General features: G+C 42.7%; 1 protein-coding gene across 1 annotated transcript in view; it reads right to left on the bottom strand.

Moving 5' to 3' along the window:
* Positions 1 to 9,774: 9,774 nt before the first annotated feature.
* The window catches only part of BLMH (bleomycin hydrolase), a gene marked incomplete at its 5' end in the record, with an annotated part of 16,970 nt that continues 5,241 nt past the window's right edge, over positions 9,775 to 21,503 (bottom strand). Inside the window, 6 exons of the mRNA XM_009075028.1 lie at positions 9,775 to 10,124; positions 15,427 to 15,496; positions 17,479 to 17,596; positions 17,971 to 18,038; positions 18,128 to 18,286; positions 18,761 to 18,916. Of these exons, the coding sequence (XP_009073276.1) occupies positions 9,973 to 10,124; positions 15,427 to 15,496; positions 17,479 to 17,596; positions 17,971 to 18,038; positions 18,128 to 18,286; positions 18,761 to 18,916 (723 nt within the window). The remainder of the gene's footprint in view (positions 10,125 to 15,426; positions 15,497 to 17,478; positions 17,597 to 17,970; positions 18,039 to 18,127; positions 18,287 to 18,760; positions 18,917 to 21,503) is intronic.

Here is a 21,503-nt window from a genome sequence, read left to right as displayed (position 1 = left end):
CTCCCGTTACCACATTCCCTCCCACTGCTCCTCAGTCTGCCTTGCTCCCTCTGCTCACATGCAGCCACTTGCAGGGCATGAAAGCACTTTGAAACTCAAGACAAAGAGTTAGCTTAGGGTCTTGGCAAACGGAATCAAACACTAAGATGATTCCTGTTAACTTAACCTGAATCTCACTTGTATCACAAAGTATTCAAGATGGTTAAAGTTACACAGAAGCGGGTTACGCCTTGCAGGTCACACAGCCAGTTGTGTGTAAAGGGAAGGAGTCCAAGGACATTACTTTCATCTAGAATATCAAGCAAGAAGTTTGTTTGACAAGACAGAAATCACATCCCACACAGGAAAAGGCAGTGCTGTAGGTTCTGTTCTCACCTCTGAGCCACAGTATCAGCCATGACCCTCCGACACTTGTGTACCTTGGTACTTCCAGGGACAGAAACAGAGCTGTAAACATTTCTGGTCTTCACCCACATCTCCTCACACACTCCTGGTCTGTCTCTTTGCACAGGAGGGAGGTACATGGCCTGGATGACCATGAGAAGCTCATAAACTTACTGCTTTCAACAGACTTTTGTGGTTTAGCTGTTCCTCTTTTGCTGCCACGTGGTGTGAGAGAGTAGAGAGGCTTCATATTTTTCCTCTGAGCTTGCACAGGCTAGGAGTAACCCTTTAGCCAAAGTATTATGGGATAGCTCAGATGCTCCCATACTGTGAGGAATTTCAACCAATGAAATCCTGAAAGTAGATTGCCCTGGATTATGAAGATTCTTACCTGCTGTGTCATACATGAGTCATATTTAGGTATGTAATGCAAAAAATTGGTGCCTTTTGATTCTCAGTGTGTTTACATCTGCTGATTTCATTAAAAAATGAGTGTCTAGAATATCATAGAATCATAGAATCAACCAGGCTGGAAAAGACCTCAAAGATCATAGAGTCCAACCCTACCGTGGTCACTAGACCATGGCACTAAGTGCCACATCCAGTCTCAGCTTCAAAACCTCCAGGGATGGTGAATCCACCACCTCCCTGGGCAGCACATTCCAGTGCCTGAGCACTCTCTCCACAAAAAAATCTCTTCCTAATATCCAACCTAAACCTCCTGGGAGAATAAAAGGCTCCCCAAAGACTGCTATGAGGAGTGGGCTTTCCCCAGTTAACTCCTTTATTCCCAGATAAGGCTAAATATAGGCAAGATGGGAAAATGATTCTCCTGAAAACAACAATATTGGGGGAATATGAACCTGTGCTGTGAGTTTTGTGCCATAATCTTATTCATGGCTCAGTCTGAAGTTAAAAAGTCATCAGGATTTTTACCTTCAACAATTTGTGGAGAGAACAGACACTGTATTGTAGTGGGAATGCTGCCAAACTGGTGTCAGTTATTTACAGAACAGGAGGGGGAAATGCATTTTGTGGCTCAGGAGTGTCTGTGTGTAGTGCAAGGAAACAGATAAGCTTGGAGGGAATGATACTGCTCTTGTGTTCTTCCTCAAATTATTTATGTAAACTTGAAGGAAGAGTCATAACAGAGCAAACATCACCAAATAACTACAGCACAATTCCTTAGTAACAGATGATGTTTCTTTGAGGGAGACTTGTTAATGGCTATCTCCAAATTACAGCTCAGGCTCTGAGTTCCACTTAATTCTTTATCCCACAGATGTGTTTCATTATGTTCTATCACTTCTACAAGATACACATTGGCAGAGGAACAGAGCTGAAAACACACAGGCTGGGACAAGAGTTCAATCGTAAGCATCAGGAAGGAGACCAGGACACAGAGTGAACATTTCTTTAGGCTCTAATACTAATGAAAACTCAGTGGTTTATATTGCCATGGAGGAAAGCAGGAAAGAGCTTCAATACACTGCGCATTTCCATGTGTGGGAATCATTTTGGGGTTTTATTACATTCCAGTTTTGGGGCAGTTTTTCTTAATTTATATAACCATCTGCCCAGGTACAGAACGGCCCCACAACAGTGACTTGCTGTATAACAAGTTCACCAAATATTATCTGAGGAAACTATGGTCAATTCATCATCCAAAGTACCAGAAGGTGCAGCCCAATTGTGTGAGACCTTCCCTGGTCTGACAGCTGAAAACCCACATTAAAAAATTCCACGTTTTCAAGAATCCAAACCCATTAAATGCACAATCATTTTCCCCTCAGGATTTCTTAACATACCAAAACATGTTTTCCTTGCCTATGTTCAGTCCCATTGCATTCCTCACTGAAACTTCAGATTTCTTCGACACTAACCCAGCAGCCAGTTGGGTTCAGTAAATGGGACTGACTATAAACACATGGGACGTACTCTTCACATTTATTGCTTCACTACATCTGTCCCATTGAGCTCAGTAATTTCCTCTGCTTTAAGTTTACCTTATAAAATATAACTTAATATGGTTAATAAAGCTCAATTTACCCTTTCAAAATAAACAACAACTTGCATTGACTGTTGGGTTTTTCCCTTTAGATTCTGCTCTTTTCCTTCATTTATCCTTATAGTGTAATGGGGTTTTTTTGCTAAGTTTTAAACAAACTTTACACCCATAATGCAGCTACATGGAGTGCCAAAACTCCTAATTTCAGATTGTCAGAACATGTTCTGCTACAGACATTTGTCTCCCAACATTCAGAACTGCTGGACAAGTGCCTGAACAAAAGAGTAGAGCATATAACAGCAGAAAAAAAAACCCCAAGAAAAAACATTAAAAGTTTTACAAAATCAAAGCAAACTTTCACCAAAATTCAATGTATCTCACTCCCCCCCAAAAAAAGCTTCGTTAGATGCACATTTCCCCAGTATTTTAGAAAAGACCTCAAAGCTAACTTAAAAAGATCCCAAATGTAGTGCACAGATTTTAGGCTGTCATTAGGATTTCAGATTTTATGACTGAAGTTGAAAGAGGCAACGAGGAGTGAAAGTTAATGAAGCTCTGGTGTGTGCTTGCTGCAGGAGGTCAGTGCTGAGGACAGCTGTCTCACAGTCTGTCTGAATTCCATAAAGCACTTCAGCTAGCACAGTGCTAAAGACAAAATCATAACATACCTGTGTTTCGGATCGATCCGAACTGCTTCCCTTGGAGTTCTCCAAGCTGGAGTAACCTTCACCCACATTTACTTCAGCCTCTGGGACTCAGCCTGTGGGCAACTCGGTATCTTGGGGAGGTTTTTGTACACCAGTCCCCCCTCACATGGTCTGATTTGCAGATAATCTGCTGCCAAAGAGCTCTTTAAGAATTTTTTGCGTCACTTTAGTCAAATAAACTTTATGTTTCACCAGGGCTGCAGCTCAGTTTTCCTCCTAGAGGTGGGTGGCTACATTTGTCTGCTCTGATCCCTTCAGACAAGCAGCATCCAATGAAGGCAGAGGGAGAAGGAGGGAAGCTTTCCTGGTAAGGGACAGTTTTGCTGGCTGTGGTTCCAGCTATAAATAACAGGATGGTGATGAGGATGAGGACAACAAACAGGACGGAAGTTTTGAGGAAGTCAAATTACAAGTTTGCAGGTGGGTCTGGAAATTGCAGGATAGGAAGAACTGGGATGTTATCACAGCAAAAGGGCTTGGAAAGAGTAATTTCTATTGCAGAATACTTGCATTGCTTTAACAAAGAAATAAGGTTTGTTTTAAAGCTTGAAGCACAAATTCTTTACGAGTGTTTTGCTCCTTCGGTAAGTTCAACAAGTAATTTCCTCTTTTCCTCCTACTCCTCCAAATACCTCACTCCACTTCACATGTGCTTTTTCTCCAGCTTTTCTCATCCAGGATTTCTTCATTCCTGCACTTTACAATGTGCTTATAAAAAGTCATAAATAACAGGTCAATGAAGTAGTGCCAGAGTGGAGGTGGCAGATTTGGGGGAGAAAAAAAGGTGGAAAAATTGAATGGAGACTAACAAGAATAGGTGATTTTTAGAGCAGCAGCAGCTTTGCTGTAAGTGGTTGCCAGTTTTCAGAGTCTTGTTCCAAACAATTGAAATGAAAATAAACTGAAAACTGAAAAGCAGAAAGCTATAATTAGCACTTTCCTTTGCTGTCTCTGGTTCCTGATGATAGCAGCAGCCAGTCAGGGCGAGTCACCTGCACCATCTCAAGGAGAGCTCAAGTATTGCAATTACACACATGATGGACTCATTTTAAAACCATTTTTGCTTTCCTATTAATCCCTGTGGGCAATGTATTAACATTGTTTTGTCAAATTAAGCCTTTTGCCTTCAGTTGCTTTAGAAATTCATTGACCTCTTAGTAAAATAGCAGTATCTAACTCCCCTCTGCTGTGCTGAGTTCCTCTCCTGTGCTCTGCTTTCCAGAATAATCAGGTTTGCTCATGTTCATCTTCACTGCAGACAGGAAAAACCCCACAGGTTAGTGTCCCTGCATATAATACTCATCCACAGCCTTCCCCATTTTGTCCTATTCCAGAGGCTTGGAAAGGAGAAATTCTGTTGTCCTCACTCACTAAACCTTTATGGAGGTCAAAACACAGTGTTTTACCATGTCAGTGTATCCATGTCTGGATTAGATCCTGTGCTCTGGAGAGCAGGATTTGTTCTTTCTTGGGAGGTCGGAGGATGGTACAAGGAATTTGTTCCTTTCCTTTTTTGCAGATTTCCAGCTCACTACTGGAACTCACTACTCACTTTTCTACCCTCTTACAAGAAGTAAATTCTCTCTCTGCTCTTTACAAATTATATTTATATATCTGTACCTATATATATATATCTTTGGGGTTTTTAAGTTTTAGAGGGTTCATGACCTTTGTCTGAGGATTTTCTCAGTCTCTGCTAGGAGTAGGTTCTTTCAACAAGTCTCAAACACTCTTGCACACCATTCATCCTGGGCAACACTGGCAGTTCAGTTGCTTTCATCTGCCCCTCAGCAGCACCCAGTGTCACTTAGTAGTTGTTTTGGTAGGGCACACAAAGCTGTGATGTGAAAAACAGCATATTGGGAGCACAAACTCACCTTTCATGCCTTATCCAGGCCTTTTGCTTCATCTGGTTTTTCACTAATGTCTTCTGCAGCAGCACAGGGGCATTTTTTAAATGTCTTGCCAAGCAGTCTGGAGCCTTTGGGCCATAACAGAAGTAACAGAGTGCACATTTCAGGCAAACCCTTCAACTTTGTGACATTTCATATGAGAAAAACTTTCAGGTACTGTACTGAGTCAGTCCCAGAATCCAATGAAACCTTCTGTGCATTGGTGGGCAAAATCCTAATGATTTAGGGAATGAAAAAACAAGAGGAAGAAAATGGCCTTTACCCATGACCTAACCTCAGACACTTCACACTTCACAGATAAAGCAGCTTGAGATTCCAGTCACCAGCACAAGAATGGGAAGCCTCAGCCAGATCACCCAATGACAGTAGTACCAGCTGTGCTAAGAGGTTAGTAATTCTGCAAGTGTCTCTGATTCGCTGCCAGTAAGAGGAGACAGGAACAGTTTTCCAAATAACACAGAACAAACAAAGCCTAAAATATTTATTTGTTCCCATCTTTTGCTTCGTTAGGAATCAGACACATTAGAAGCTATTACAGTTGGCTTCAGGATGAAAGAAATTCTGATTGCCCTTCCCTGCTATTTTCCATGCTGACAGTGCTGGGATACAGATCTGGGAGCTGGATGAGGTTTGGAGAGGTTTTGCTGTTTCCACTACAACTGTTTAATGAGCACATTCCAATGGAGAAATCCAATTCTGAGAACCTCCAAACCACCACTACATGTAACCTCTCCTCCTGCCTCTTTTCTTCATCAGAAACACTTGTGATTTTCTGGCTTTTGTCTGAATCTGAGACAGTTGACTTTTATAACATCATCTGTCAATATTTGCAACTGCCAGAAGAACTCTCTTTGAATTCACTCACATGAAAACTTCATGTTTTTATTGACAAACTGGAAAAGGAAACTATTAGTCTGCTGGTTCCTCAGCAATCCAAAGGTTAAGGCTTTGCAAAGGATACAACCTAAAGGAAGAACCAGCACTGAAATGCAGGGGGCAAAAATGTTTTTTTAAATTCTAACCAAAGCATCTTTTTAGCAGTTGGATGTTAATTCTTTTGCAGTCTGGGTTTCCAGTTCATACAGCATAGAGCTTTCTTTGCTGAGACAACCTGCAGCAAGCCAGGCTTATTCCCACATTATTTCCATTCCATCAGTTGGAAAGAGTTTGATTTTTTATGATCTCTGAACCATTTCCTGTGAACTGAGAGGGGTTAAGTAGCCTGTTCCTCTTTCACACTCTGCTGGAGAGGTGCTGGGCCAATTCCTTCTGTCAGCCCTGGGCTGTGAACTAACTTCCACACACCTGAGAGGAGACTGAGGCTGTTCTGGCTCCAGCTGTGCCTTGTGCTACACAGGACACTGAGAATTTCCTCAGGTTCAGTACAGAGCATGTGACATCTCAATCATCACTCAGCTGTCTCCACTCTTACTTCCTCAGTTCAGGGCTGCTGATCAGATCAGTGAGTTTTCCTTTAGGACGAAAGGGCAAAGCAATCCAGTAAATATCACATCAGCAGGAGCTGTTCATGGGGAATCATTTTATACACACTGATGTTACTCTGGTGTCAAACTACAGGTTCAAAACAAGCTCCCTGGTCTGTGAGGTGGGGCAGCAAAACAGAATATCCAACCTAACACAGTGCCAGCCTTGACTTGGTGTCACTAGCACAAACAGTTTGTTCAACTGCCCTCAAAGTCCTCACAGCAGAAGAAACACAGCTCTCATTGATATCTGCATTTCCCCTCCTCTTCCCTATTCCTTCTTGCAAAGAACTTATAAAACTGCTGGGCATAAAGGCAAAACTTGCTGCCAGATTGGCTTCACTTCCCACAGTGTGTTGTAGCCATGTGGATTTTCTGTGCTTATTTGAAGGAAAGGGAAAAAATCCACATACTATTGTGTAAGCTGTACAGGGAAATATCTGGGCAAGAGCTGGGGAGATAAGCACATGCTGGACAATGCTTTTAAATACTCAAATTAACAAAAACTGGCTCAGAAACAGGTTTTATTTTAGCAAACTCAATCCTCATCAGTGCTGCCATGGGCAACAAAAATGTCAGCAAACTCCAGAGGAAAAGTTATTTCTCTTTACCTGCTCTCACACCCGTAGATAGCAGAGAGGAAACAGAAGAACTGGTGTGAAGTCCTAAGTAGAAAGATTTTGAAGGACTAAAATACTGACCTTTTAGAAGAGAAAAAGCCCCAAAACAACACATGCATTAGTCATAATCAAAATATTGTGCATAATAGAACTTCCCAAGGGACCTGGCTCTGCTCCAGAGCCACCAGGGCTCAGCAACAAATACAAGACTGTTTACTTACCCTGATGTAAGTAACAGCACGAGGTAGAGACTGTGCAAACCCAGCACCAAAAGGGATCTTGAAACAACAGCTGGTCCATCTCCTGCCCAAAGGAGGATCCACAGCACCAGTGCCATTCTGACATGTGCCTGTAGCCTCCTAAAGGTCTGTGAGGAGGCCCTACAGATCCTCAGGCACTCTGCTCCAGTTCTTTGCTATCTTCATCACCACAAAGCTCTTCCTGAGCTCCCTAAATCTTGCTGCACTTGAAACCTTTGTCTTTTGAATCAATTTATCATGAGCAGTGGGAACAAAAATTCTCTTCTGTAAAGCATCCATTTATGAATTAATGGAATGTGATGTCTCCCCTTCTGTCTGACTAAACACCATGTTCTTTTCAGCCCTTCACTAGTCACAATTTCATGTCCTCTGATCATTCTTACCACTCCCCTCTACACTCCTTTCGGTTTTTGCCTTCCCTGAGGTGCAGTGCCCTAAACTAGATCCTGCCCTCAGCTCACTCCCTGACTGAGCTGTGTCACTTGACATATATTTCAGGCTATTTCTATTTCTACATCCTAACATGACATTTTCTACAAAAATATGGGATCAACCATGATATTTTTATATTTTTCTGTCCATCCCACTCAGACTGAGTTCACACTTGTGCTGCATTCTGTTTGCCTCTCCAGTTACCCCTGGCTGCTGTTCCTTACACAACACATGGTGATAGAGATCACATTTTGATGAGCAGAGTATCATAAATCAGAAATGGTGGCAAAGTATTTGATAGTAACTTGATAATTAAATATATTAAATATATTTTAATATTAAATATATTTGACAAATCAATATCCTGCTAATTAAAAGGTATACCCAAATGTCCACAGAGTAGAAAGCAAAGAAAGATTATGTACCTGTCCAGAGACTGATCCCAGACTTCCAAATTGGGAAAACTGGCTGCAGAGGTACAGCTTTGTTACTGCTTGTGACCATTGCTACTAAAAGGCATGCTGGGAGCAAGAGCCATTTGCTTTTGCACCCTCAGAGGTCTTGAGAAGGCAGAAAACCTTTTGATGTAAAAGTCAAATTATAGCCTCACTGTACTGCCACGATACTCTGTACATCTCCAGCACAGCTTTGGTAGTTTTACAGACTTTAAAACACATCATTCAAGGCCAGTAACAACCTCCTGCTGCTGTTCCACACCATATTCTCTGATCTAACCTTTCCTGAAGTGAGCAGGTTAATCCCAGCAGGTTGAATCATCTTGGATGACTCCTAGACAAAACCTGACCTGGATTTTAGTTTAGCAGGGAACAGGCAGGGAGGATTCAGCTTAGCAGTTTTAATATTACATGTGCATAGACACACACATTTGTGCAACCAGCACAAGTTACACCTTCATCATCATTTAATAACTTTCTATCTCTGTTGTCTAAATGGAAGAAAAGTCCAACTAAATTGCAGAGTACCATGGCCCATACCAAACATCCTGTTTTTGCTTGCACTTGACTTGAGCAGCATCTATCTGCCACTCCTGGGAGCTTGCAGTTGTGTCCCAGGGTGATTCTTCATCCTTCCTTACCCTCTTATTTGCCTTTGACTAAGCCCAGTGCAGAGCAGGTTGTTGTGTACACACAAACATTCTGGCACTATTTAAATCCAAGACCTAGTACTGTGCTCAAACTACTTGATTGCCTCTAGCATGTGAGGGACGTTGACATTTTGGCTCCCTGAGATGTGTTTGCAGGTCATTACTATCTTCCCATTTCATTAATCACGTGTCTCATTTAAAAAAGAAACCAGATCTGGACCAGTCACTTTAGAAAGTGTTTATTCAAAAGCTTCATAGCACCATCTTGTTTTTTAAAACATCCAAATAAAATGCAGCAATTAAAACATTGTTTTTTTTTTGTTGAGCATGACACTAACTCCACCTGTGAACATATTTATGGTTGTTCTTGCTAATATGACTGAAAAATAGCACTCCTGTGCACACAGACACAGCACTGGGCCTGGCATGGGTTATCCACTCCCAGCTCAATAATGGAAGAATAAAAACAAGTCAGACTGGAAACCTCAAGGAAACAATTCCCCATCTCCAATTCTGCTGGAAGAGAACATTTTACTAAGTGCAATTTGGAGCAGTTTCGATTCTTGTGTTTCCTCCAAAACTAAAAGTGTCAATATATAAAATATTTTGGGGCATTCTTTGATGGAACAGGTCAGACTGTGATTGATCACTTATGTATCTCAATGTGTTTGTTCTAACAATCACCTAACTATTCATTCTAAAGAGCCTTTTATGCCCATTTTTCTAGGGAAAACACTGGTCAAAAGAATTTTACTACATCACTACACTGATTTTTATTGAAATTTCAGGTAAAATCAAACTGCCATGGACAGCAACTCTAATGTGTTTTCATTATGGGGTTTTTTCCTTTCCCTTTGGACTTTTTGGAGTAGCCTGTGTGAGGGCTTTATTCAGCCAAGTCAGCAGAGCACTATTTCCCAAAGATCCTTAAGTTGCATTTCAAGAACACAGACCATGCTGAGTGCTTGGTCACGTTATCGTTTGGCTATGGCTTCCGACCACTGGAATTCTCTATTGCATCTACTTCTGATGACCATTAAGAGGCAAATACTCTGTAGTTCACTTGGCTAAAGCTCCCATGGGGTCCCAGGCTGGCAGAACAATTGGCTCCTGCTGCATCACGGCCAAGATGTCATCTGGCACATACTTCTTGTCCACCACCACCTCGTACACGTACTCGGAGAACCAATCGTCAGTCATGATCAGGTAACCTGGAGGTGACATCAGACAGTTAGAACCAGCACAGCAGAGCAGTCCCAGACAATCTCACCTACCAATGATGCATTAGACAGGACCTGGTCCTTCTGGTTCTCTCTCAAAACTCAAAAATCACAAAGAAATGAGGTCCTTCTGGTTCTCTCTCAAAACTCACAAATCACAAAGAAATGAACACACAGACTAACAGGATGTGCTTTGTGTGCATGGAAAGGCCAAGCAAGGGGCTCACCAGGAAAACAAGATCCAGAAGATTCATACTCTGCATTTCCTCTGTTAAAACAGGCACTGAGAACACTCAAGGAAATGACAAAGTCTTAAAAAACAAAAATGCATTTAAGGCAGAATATAAGCTTGAGTCTTTGAAGCTTTAGAATTTTTCAGGATTTAGTGAAAAGGAAAATTTTCCAGGTGAATATCCAAACTAGCTTCAGTTTAAGAAAGCTTTGCTGGATTAGTTCGTGCAGTAAGAGGCAGCTGCCTCCTCCATCCTCTAACAAAGCCATCCCAGTCACACCTCAGTTCAGCTAATTTTTACTTTTTTCCTTTAATCTCTTCCTGAGAATTTCAGTGAACACCCTTTGAACTGGGGGTAGGGGAAAGGCACATTCAGAGGATCACAGGTTTTAGCAGAAAGCTACCTCTGGAAACAAACTACTCCAGGTGAACTGAAAATAAGAGTGGCTGGGAGAAAGGAAGCATTTAGGAGAGAGATGAGAAGGCTTTATGTAATAAAGTTCCTCGTGTCCTTATACAGTATCATACACAATCAAATGAAACAAGAAAACGTCCAAAGAATATGGACAATAAATGCATCTATCTACACCATCTTGTTGCTAAAGCAGGAGATCAGATAACTCCCATAAATTAAAAACCCTATCAACTGCAATCCAGGCTAGAAGCCATTTTGGAAACACTGCCAAAGGAACTGCCTTGATTATTCTCTCTTCAGGATATGAGTTCTTGGGGGACACAAAAACCTCTCACTCCCAAGAGCCAACAAGTAATTGCACCCTGAGAGGATAATGAACTGTGCTGCTGACATCCTGTATCTCAGAGCCTGACAGAGCCGATTAGGATCAGTGTCTGAACAAGGAGGAAGTGTCGAGCAGGACTTCAGGACATGCAAATAACTCGGGTTGCTTTTTGAGGAGCTCTGTGCAGTGCAAACCATTATCAACTTCTCCACTGAAAGGAAACACATCCTATATAGCCCTGAAAATAAAGCCCCTGAAAGTTCCCAAAGGACCCAGTACAAACCACATTGTACTTGTGCTCTAACTCCTCCAGAGAGAGAGAGAGAGAAGGAGAACAAATTAACAGTGCTCATCCCAGTGTGATGGGATGAGATGTGTGCACTTGTACAGACACTGGATGTTTACAGTTTCTACAGTTAAACCCTTAAAATGCCTCATGCAGAAGAGCATGTATGCAACTACCAGTGCAACACACAATGTCCAAAGGGAGATGACTTCTAGCTGGAGATGGAGCACAACAAAGCCCTTTCCATGCCAAAACAAGCAGATGGATCTCTATCAAAGGAATATGATAGTGTGATTTAGTATTCCTCTCTTCCATGCTTTTTTTTAAAACAAGATATCCGATGGGATAAGCTGGGTTCAGAGTTAGGTGATAGTGTCCTGTGTCTCCAGAACAAAAGAGTACCCAGAATAATCCAACTTGCCTGTATGGCTGAAAAAGTGCCAATAAACCAGAGAGGAAATATTTGACTGGGAAGTGACTTTTTTACCTCGAAAAACAAGCAATGTTTGTCAGCAGCTGTGTTCATTCCTTGAGGAAAAACAGACAGGATTCCAAGAAACACTTTTCCAACAGATATAAGTGTAATTACTAAATATTTAGGAGAGGCAACGCTAGGCTATTCCCAGAGCTTCCCTTTCTCCAGGACAAGCACTACCAGAAGGATTCAGTCCTGCCCACCCTGGAGTGTGAGCATATAACTGACTCCATCCCATGATACCCAAACCAGGAATCACAGTCTTTCCAGGCCTGCACCATGCAAGTCAGAGGACACAGGTGCTGCCTGGCACCTTGGACTGTACTTGGAGCAAAGCAGGAGGGATCCCATGTGAAAAAACACTTCTATTTCCTCCCAACAAATAGTCATTTGTTTGCTCATTGTTTAATGATTCAAGTCCAGTCCCTGGTGTTTCATTGCAGGCTGGACCCTTCAGCATCCTGTCCAAGAAATACTGGGAGTTGGGGCTTACTCCTATCCCCCACACCCAACTGGGCCTCAAGTGGGATGTGCCAAGTTTAACATCATTCTTGGCTGACTCTTTCCTGACGAGGATTCTGGTTCTTTACACGTACCCAAGCAAAGCTCCCCAATTCTTTAACAAGGCAGATAAGATAAAAACTCAGGGTGAGACAGACTCAGTGACACAGCAAGAAAGCTCAGGCTATGAGTCCTCACCCTCCTACACCACCTACTACTGGGCAGTGAAAAGTGAAAAATCAGGGCAGGAAGAAGGGGAAAAAACTGCCAAGTTGAGTCAATGTCCCTGGAGGGATCTAAATGTGTAGATGTAGCAGTTGGGGACATAGTTTAGTGCTTGGCTTGGCAGTGTTAGGTTAAGAGTTGGACTCAGCTAGACCTTAAAAGGTCTCTTCCAACCTAAATGGTTCAGTGACTCTAAGTTACCTCTTCTAGTGTTTGCGAAAGCTCTGAAGGATATGTCCAATTGCCTTTAGCTCCACAGCAGGTTGTTTGGTCATACCCAAGAAAATCATCCAGGGATTCACCTCCTTTAAAAAAAGCAGCCTGAAATAGAGTCAAGTTTCTAGTTCTGGTGGGATTTTCTGTCAAGGCACTTTTCCAGGCAACTCCCTAACCAAAACAAAGTATAGACAGAAAGCAAGACTTTCCAGAGACCAGTACACAGCAGATAAGGGACAGTGACTCACCCAGCAAAGTTCACACAGATGACATGTGTACAGGGTTGGGCAGGGCTTGTTCAAGTCCCTCTGGGGTCCTATTTATTTCAGAGGAACAAATAGCTCCTCTGAGTGGCTCTAGAACTCATTCTTGACCAGTGAATGCCTATTTGGATGCTCCAGCACAGAAGTGTCACTGCTCAGTCACAGCCCAACAGGTATCACTTCTACTCACAGTGTCAGGTTTCAGCTACTGCTGTGCTTTGGGAATAACGGCCAAAAATCTGAAACTGAGCCCAGTCTTTCTCCAGTTCTAACAAAGAACAACTCAGCCCTGGCCAAGGAATGTATATGACCCATGGAGAGCTGCTGACAGACACCTGTTAACGTCAGAGTGTTTGGAGAACTAATCCAAGTCCACACTGAGCAGCTGTAAAGCAGATGAGTAAAGCACTTCCTTCCTGGAAGCATTCCTCTCACACCAGCAGCATCCAACATCACCAACCAAGCATCTGGAGTGTCCCAAAACAAAGTGATCTGACAAGAACAGCACAACTGACCAGGCACTTTTATATTTTGTATTCTCTACTATGCACAGAAATGCTTAACCAAGTAGCAGTTTGCATTTGCAGACTTTGATGTTACTTCCTCAGCATTGATTTGGCTTCTTTACTTAATCAAACATTCCAAAGTATATTTTACTACTGTCACACTGATGAGCCTTGAAGGCTGAACATCAACAGTTTCATTGTTTTGTCAAGACTGAAGATTTTTACTGGAGTTCTTTGCTGTGAATGGAAACAGCTAACTGGGAACAGACACTACTGCAAAACCAAGAGGCCACAACATAAATTAAGACACTGTGCCAAGAATATTCCATGTTTTAGTTAGCTGTTCATGTTATCAAAAGCTTATGAATATGACCACATCCTAAAAAAGAGACTTCCAGAAATAGTGTATTCCCAAAAGAAAACCCAGACATCCTGGGAAATTTCTGCCACACCAACACTTAGGATTAATGTGCAGCAGAAAAATGTGGTGAGCAGTGGCTGTTATGCCCTGGGACACAGTGTCCAGCCTGGCACACTCCCCAGGGAGGCTGTGCCATGCTGAGCCCACATCCAGCCTGTCTCTCACATGGGATGACAAAAACCATGGAGTTTCCCTCCACTCCATATAGGAAAAGCTGACTGAGTGACCTTGGCAGAGCAAAGCAGAGATGCTCAAACCACCAGCCCCACTCAAAGGGCTGAGCAGGTCAGAGCTGTCCCCAGCCCAGCAGAGAAGCACCCTCCAGTCATTCCCAGTAGCACAGAAGCAACTGGAAGCAATTTCCTAAACCACTGCTCAGCTGTGACTCAGTTGTGTCCTCACTGCTGCCATGTGCCCTGCCAGGCTGGCACAGGGCCCTGCAAAGCCCTCGGAGCTGTTCCAGAGGAACAGCAGTGCAGGCTGGGACAGCAAGCTCCTGCAGAGCCCCTGACAGGAGCAGGACACCATCCAACAACTGGACTGGGTGTCTACGCCAAGGAGAAACACTGCAGAGGTGCTGCAGAGCATGTTTTCAGCACAGCTTCTAAAAGGCAACCAGAATTATGATTTTTTAATTGATTTTTTCCCCCAGCCAGCTGTTGAGCTGGAACAGTTTGCCCTGCAGCTAGGCACAGTATAGGCTGGGACCAGCCATACCCTCATCTCCAGAATCAGTAAATCCTACAGTGGCTGATAAACAGAGCTTTAAAAGAAAACATAAACCACTTCAGGTTCACACATGACTCAGGAAGGTTAATCACCAGCACCAGCCACAGCCAGAGGAGACAGCTGTGGTGGCAGTTTTGAGCTTTACACATTTAAGAGTGTTGCACTGAAGTCTTTATTTCTCCTTTCATACCAAAAGCAAAAAGCATTCCTGTTCAGTGCAGTTCTTGGAAGTGATCCTATCTTGTTTATACTGCCAAGCACTTACCTATTGTCCCTCTCTGAACAGACTGGTTACATGCCCACAGAAATTCCTGGAATCTCACAAGACAAGTATCACCATATTTTCAGGCTAATGCTACTATATTTTTCATACTTGTGTTCTGCTGCAAAGGATCATGACCAACAAAATGGCCAAGGTTGTGCTCTCCCTGCCACACTTGTCAAACTCCTACAGCTGCTGGGGTTCCTGGCAGGGATAATGGCTGGGGATTTACTTGAGATCAACAGCAAACTGGTGTACAGGGCTTGAGAGAATCAGCAGCTTCACAGCAATAAACTAATCAACCTTAAAGACATGATAATGGAAGATTTAAGCTTTGATAAAACATAAGCTTCAGATAAAGTCTATCAGTATCTTCCCACACCTTCCATACACAACCCAGTTTGGTTCAGCTTTCTGTTCCCATGACTAGACATTACCTTTATTCCCACGGTCTTCACCCCAGGAGTTTTCCACTCTCCATTTTTCAAATGCATCTTCTTGCCCTTCCTGTGACAAAACAAGTCAATGGCATTCACTAGTGAAGAACAGGAAAGCGCAGCCAATGTCCAAATCCAGCACCAGCAAATCAGAGCTCCACTCCCAACACTCCACAGGCACCAGAGAGTCTCAGACAATGGTTTCTTGCTAATGGCTGGGAAAATGTAGTTTTCTAAAACACTCATCTACCCACTTAGATAAAATCTGAGAAACTGGTCAAGAAGAGCCTGCAATACTTATTTTTACCAGACAACTTAGATTTAACTAATTCAAATTTGGACTTAACTGACAGAATTTGAGCAGCCATCCCTGCCCCCATCAGGGCACGAGGCCTCCTGAAGGGCAGGATGCACCACTTGCCTGAACTGGGAATCAGAGGAAAGGAACAAGGATGAGGAGCCTCAGTAAGAGCAAGTGCACACCCTGGAAGAACCCAGCTGAAGGACACAGCTCCAAGGCTGCTGCTTTGCTACTTTAATACAAAAACTAACCTGAGAAAACACCTCATAAATCCATTTTTAATATTCAGTGGAATATTGTTGTAATGCTTCTGCTCTCACTTGAAAATACAGAAGAGTCCTTAAAATGAGACACCTGAGAGCTCCCAGGCTAAGGATGTCTCAGGCAGAAACTGGGATGGACACATTCGTGTACACCAAGTTTTTAACCAAAAGGTGCATTAAATCCACATCAATTTCTGATGTTGTAAAATTGTAATAGGATTTTTTTCTAAATCTTCAAAGCCTTTTCCTAAAGTAGGTAAATCCAAAGTATTACATTTTACAAGTTTATCAAAGCTCCTTTAGATTAAGGTTTAATGTAAGACAACACTTGCAAACCAAAAGTAGAAACAACTTTGTCCATTTGAATGTGGAAAAGCTTTCGAATGCTGAACTTGTAGGATCATTTCTTCTGATGAATCTTTGGACTTTAAAGATATCATCCATCATATACTGATCTTATACACAGCCTTTTGTTTAAGAAATCAGGTCATTCAGTCACTTCTTATGCAACTGTACATTTAGGCATACAAAAACTGATTAAAAAATACAGCCCATAGGCTGTAGCTGTCTGGAACTTGCTACCATCAGGGCAAATGTACAGACTTTGGTGGTGAATAGATAAATAAGCTTTAAAAACTACCACTTAAAAAACAATTTTCATGGTTTTTCAGCTAGGTATTTAAAGAAATGCTTGTGCAATCTGACATAAAATAGAAGTGTTAAGAGCTCAGAATGCAGAAAACAGGAAAAATTAATATGAAGTTGTAAAAAGTAACTTGGAAAAGTTCTTATGAGTCAGCATTCCCATCTCCAGTCCCCAAACTCCAGAGCTCAGTGCCATGCAAGCTGTTATTTCTCAAGCCAGGGTCATGCTGGACAGGAAGAGGTCACTTCAAACAAACTTTAATAATGACAACTTCTGGAAACAAATGGAAATTTCAACATAGCAGATAACCCAGAGTTGTAATTTTTTACATGGGTCTCTTTACTTTATTATCTGCTTTGTTATACTGCCAGGAGCAGATTTACTTGTGGATTCATCTCAGCCTGTCTGCCACAGAGCTATTTTGGACAATTTTCCTTCCCTAATTAGAGGTCAGGGAGATCACATGCCAGAGAGCTGCAGGAGGTTAACACTGTTGCAAAGTGCCTTCTACCAGCATTTTCACAGGAGCTTCCTGCTGGGAGACAGACTGGACTAAGCATGCAGTGGTTCTCCAATAAAACTTTGTGGGCAAAAGGCAAGAAATCCTTTGACATGTCTAAAATTCTTCCCTCCTTGTTAAATATTTATAGCTCTGAATGCTCAGACACAAACAACACAAGGAGAATAAACAACCAGGCCTTGTGCACCAGGGGCTGGTGGCACACATGTCCAACCCTAGGAGAACACAGCTCAGAACACAAAGCTGCCAGGATATTCCCATACATCCCAGGATATTCCCATACATCCCTGCTAGCAGCTGAGCTTCAGGAGTGAGCTAGTACCTTCTCAGTGACAGCTGTCAGGACCATGGCATGGGTCATCATCGACTCCCCGAAGATCAGTCGCTCTGCTTTGTTCATGTTCTTGATGGAGACCCCAAACACCAGCTCGTGGTTGAATCTATTAGAAAGCCAGACAAGCCATATCAAAAGGATGCAGGGAGAATTCCAGGAAATAAATTAGGGAATCAGCAAACTGCCCTGTCCCAGGAGCTAGTGCACAATTACTTCAGCATCAGAATGAATGCAAACACTGATCCCTTTTGGAGTTTCTCTCACCACAAATTTCACTAAGTAATACTTTACTTCTAGTGCATCTTTAAAGGATTCACATCTAACCAACACTGAAAAAATTCCTGTTGCTTCTGAATTACTTAAATATATTCTCTTGGGGTATAGAATCCAAAGTACAAATTAGTTTCTTAAGTAGCTAAAGGGCTGTTCATGTCCTCCCCAAGCATCCCAAATGGCATCCTAGTTTGATTTCCTACTCACATATTCAGGTCATTGATTCCCAGTTTGCCATAGAAGTGCTTTGCCACATCACAGCCAAACCACACAGCCTGCAAAAAGGAGGGAGAGTCATGTCTAGGCCATATCCCAGGAGTTTTCCATGGCACAGGCTCTCATCCATGAAGGAACCCAAACCCACCTCTCCATCCTTAATAGAGGCTGCAGCTAATTTCTTCAGGACCTCCACAGGTTGGTTGTTGTAGAGTGTTTTCCTGCCTCCAGCCATGTTTCCCAGGTACTCCACTGTGTACAGCCTGTTGTAGGGATTCTCAGGCCGAGGATCATTCACCAGGCAAATCTGCCAAAAGCCAAGATGTCATAAATTAAGGTGCAACATCACTGAAGCCTTTGAGCAGTGAATCTAGGATTTCAGGGAATGGCTTTTGTCCCAGTTAGCTGTCTGTCCCATCAGCAAACCAGTCACTTGGCTCAAGTACCAGTTTTTTTTAAGGCTTTGTTTGTTGTTTTGTTTTGTAAGTTCACCTCCTAACTGTGGCAGAACAGCTTTGCATGTTATTCCTTGTCTAATTGCTCTCTTATGAGGTGTTACAACTGATGAGATCAGTGCATATTTTATCATTACAAAATCGGTGGGGAACTGCAGTGCAAGACCAGAGATAACTGAAGGGGAGAGCACAAACAGCACAACAGGGACAATAAACACAGAGCCATCCCTGTGCTGCAGTTACAAGGGGAGAGACAATGGGAACAGTGGGAAATAAGTGGCTTAGCAACAAAAAGAAGCCTTGAACAGCCTTTCAGCATCCCCAACCTTGTCCTCCATGTTGAAGTAAGGCTTCACATGCTCATTGTAGAACTGCACAGGTGTCAGAGGGCCATATTTGTGGTAGCTCTTCTCCTTATCCCGGAATTCCCAGCAGAAAGTCTCCGGAGGGCTGCCCAGGCAAGTACTCACTATTCTGAACACCTGCCCAGAGAAGCAAACAGCTGTGAGCTTGCTGAAACATGCAGATCTGCCTCTCCTACCCCAGCAATGCCACTGCTGGATGGATTTCTCCATGTGAGAGCCAGCTGGAGAAATGGGATCCTAATGGTCACCTCTGAAGAACATGAACACATTAATTATTTACATTCAGCCCCTGAAATCTGTTGTTTCAGCAGTTCAAAACCAATCTGAAAGACCACAGGAAAGTCAACAGCATCTCTCTCCATTTTCACACTCCAGGTCAGGTAAACCATCAGGCAAAGACAGGAACTTATGGTTGAACATACAAATTCCAGGTTACTCTAGGAATGCAGCAGCCAAAAGCAAAAGCCAGGACACTGCCCAGCCTCATTTCAACATTGCAAGAGAAACTTTTATGAAACTGATTCTAGAAAGGTTTGAGCATTCACCATCACCTGTCCCACCAGGGGCTTTGCCCCACACAGAGACAAACCAGACCTTCCAACGTGGGCATTTATCCCAGTGCTGCCCCTGCACTAATCCCTTTTTCCTGTAATGTTCATTTGGATTTCAAAGCTGGGCCTTTGCTTCTTTTCAAAAGCCCAGAATAATCTACTCATCTGTTTTAATACATTTAACAACATCTCTGTTCAGGCCTGAGCTGGCAGGTTATGTAATTTAATTCCAGCTCCCTGCCTGTGACAGCCTCTGCAGCTGGCAGCTTCCTTTTGATTTTCAGTAAAGAAAGTTGACCAGATTTCAAGCCATCAGCCTCCCTTATAAATCAGAATATGAAACTGCACTGCAGAACCACTGCTGTACTTTCCCACAGGCTTATCAGAACATGTGCTAACACTGCCAGTGCAGCCAGATGAGTGTCTTCAGGGATACTGAGCAGGACCTGCCACAGGTACTCTGGGGACAGAGAATTTAATCACAGTTAAACAGGTTTGGAGCTGTTTTACTTCAGTTGACACTGATCTTCAGCACTGTCCATGTCTTGAGCACAAGACTCTTCCTTGCAAGGAACCAACAGGTTATTTAAAATAAGAGGAGAGGGAGTCAAACCTCAACTACACTGGGATCCAGCACTGGGTTTTGCCAGATTTCCCAGTCTGGCAGTCTGCAAGCTTCCTTCTTTTTCTCTTTCCCAAAGCTGACTTTTTCTGAAGCTGAATTAAATGGATCCTAAGGCTGCCTAAGAACTGGCTTTGTGGTAGTGCTGACAGCACAATATTCATGCTAAGCAACACAACCTGGCTGTGCACAACATACCAACAAAGGTGTTCTTGCTCCAAGCAATTTAAGAAAAGATTAATTACAGGTTGAAACCAGGGTGTGTGGGCATAAGGATTTTACTGTAGGAACTCACACATTTATTCCTCAACAAATATGTTAAAGAGCAAATTTTAATCCCTAAAGTACTATAAATATTTATTTTTGCACAGGCTGCACAAAAGGTGCATTTGCTGTGGCTACACCCACCTTACCTCAGATAACCACAAGTGGTGAGGGAGGAGACTGTGGAAACAAAATAAGCAAGAGAAATGCCCAGAAGGAGAGAAAGCAACCCAATGGGCTCCAGCCAGAGGAAGGAAAGTGATGGAGACAGAAGTCTCCAGTGAACAGAGGCAGCAGAGCTGGGAATGGCCTCTCTAAATTGTTCTGCCACCACACCCACCACAGGCCACCTCTGAGTATCTCACAGGCTTCCTCTGTCAATAAATAAAGTAAGCATATTTAAACTCCAAGGTGACTTATATCACCCTAATGACAACTAGAACCAAGATAAGGCAAAGATACAGTGGCTTATGCTAAACCCCAAAATACACCAGGAGGGGAAAAGGACACTGCTGATAAGGAAGAGTCTACAAAGGAGAACAGTAAAGGAAGAAAAAAAAAATCAACTGCATGAACTGCACTGATGTCAACTTCTGACCTGCTGTGCACTGGTTTGATAAGGAGAATGTTTATACAGTTCTGGAGTGAATACTTAATCCTGTGTTCAGCACAACTGCCCCAGTTCAGCTTGAGTGCTGCAGAGTGCAAACCAAGAGTTGCTATGCAAATCAAACCACCTCTGCTTTGTCACATACAAAACCAGAGGCAATACCACTTATACACATACAAACACAGGCAAACCACTACTCCTACTGCAGGAAAAAATGCTTCAGAGAATTAAGCATAACCTTTAGTTAACAAACCTTTAATGTCAGTTTCAGGATCCTGTCAGAGGCTCTAAACAAATGGGAGATATATTTTGCAGTGAACTCTGTGTCACTGCCCTAAAAATTACCATCTCTAGGAAGCTTTAATGTTCACTGTAAAATCCTCCAAAGCTTTTGGCCACACATTACATCTGAGTTACATTAACTCCCTTTTGAACCAAGTGCTGTTAACAAACCTTTAATGTCAGTTTCAGGATCCTGTCAGAGGCTCTAAACAAATGGGAGATATATTTTGCAGTGAACTCTGTGTCACTGCCCTAAAAATTACCATCTCTAGGAAGCTTTAATGTTCACTGTAAAATCCTCCAAAGCTTTTGGCCACACATTACATCTGAGTTACATTAACTCCCTTTTGAACCAAGTGCTGACTGCTCCAAGCA

This window comes from Acanthisitta chloris, unplaced genomic scaffold (assembly GCF_000695815.1).
Source record: "Acanthisitta chloris isolate BGI_N310 unplaced genomic scaffold, ASM69581v1 scaffold28775, whole genome shotgun sequence".
Taxonomy (NCBI): Eukaryota; Metazoa; Chordata; class Aves; order Passeriformes; family Acanthisittidae; genus Acanthisitta; species Acanthisitta chloris.
Note: the sequence above shows the minus strand (reverse complement) of the source record. Positions and strands in the feature narration are given on the sequence as shown.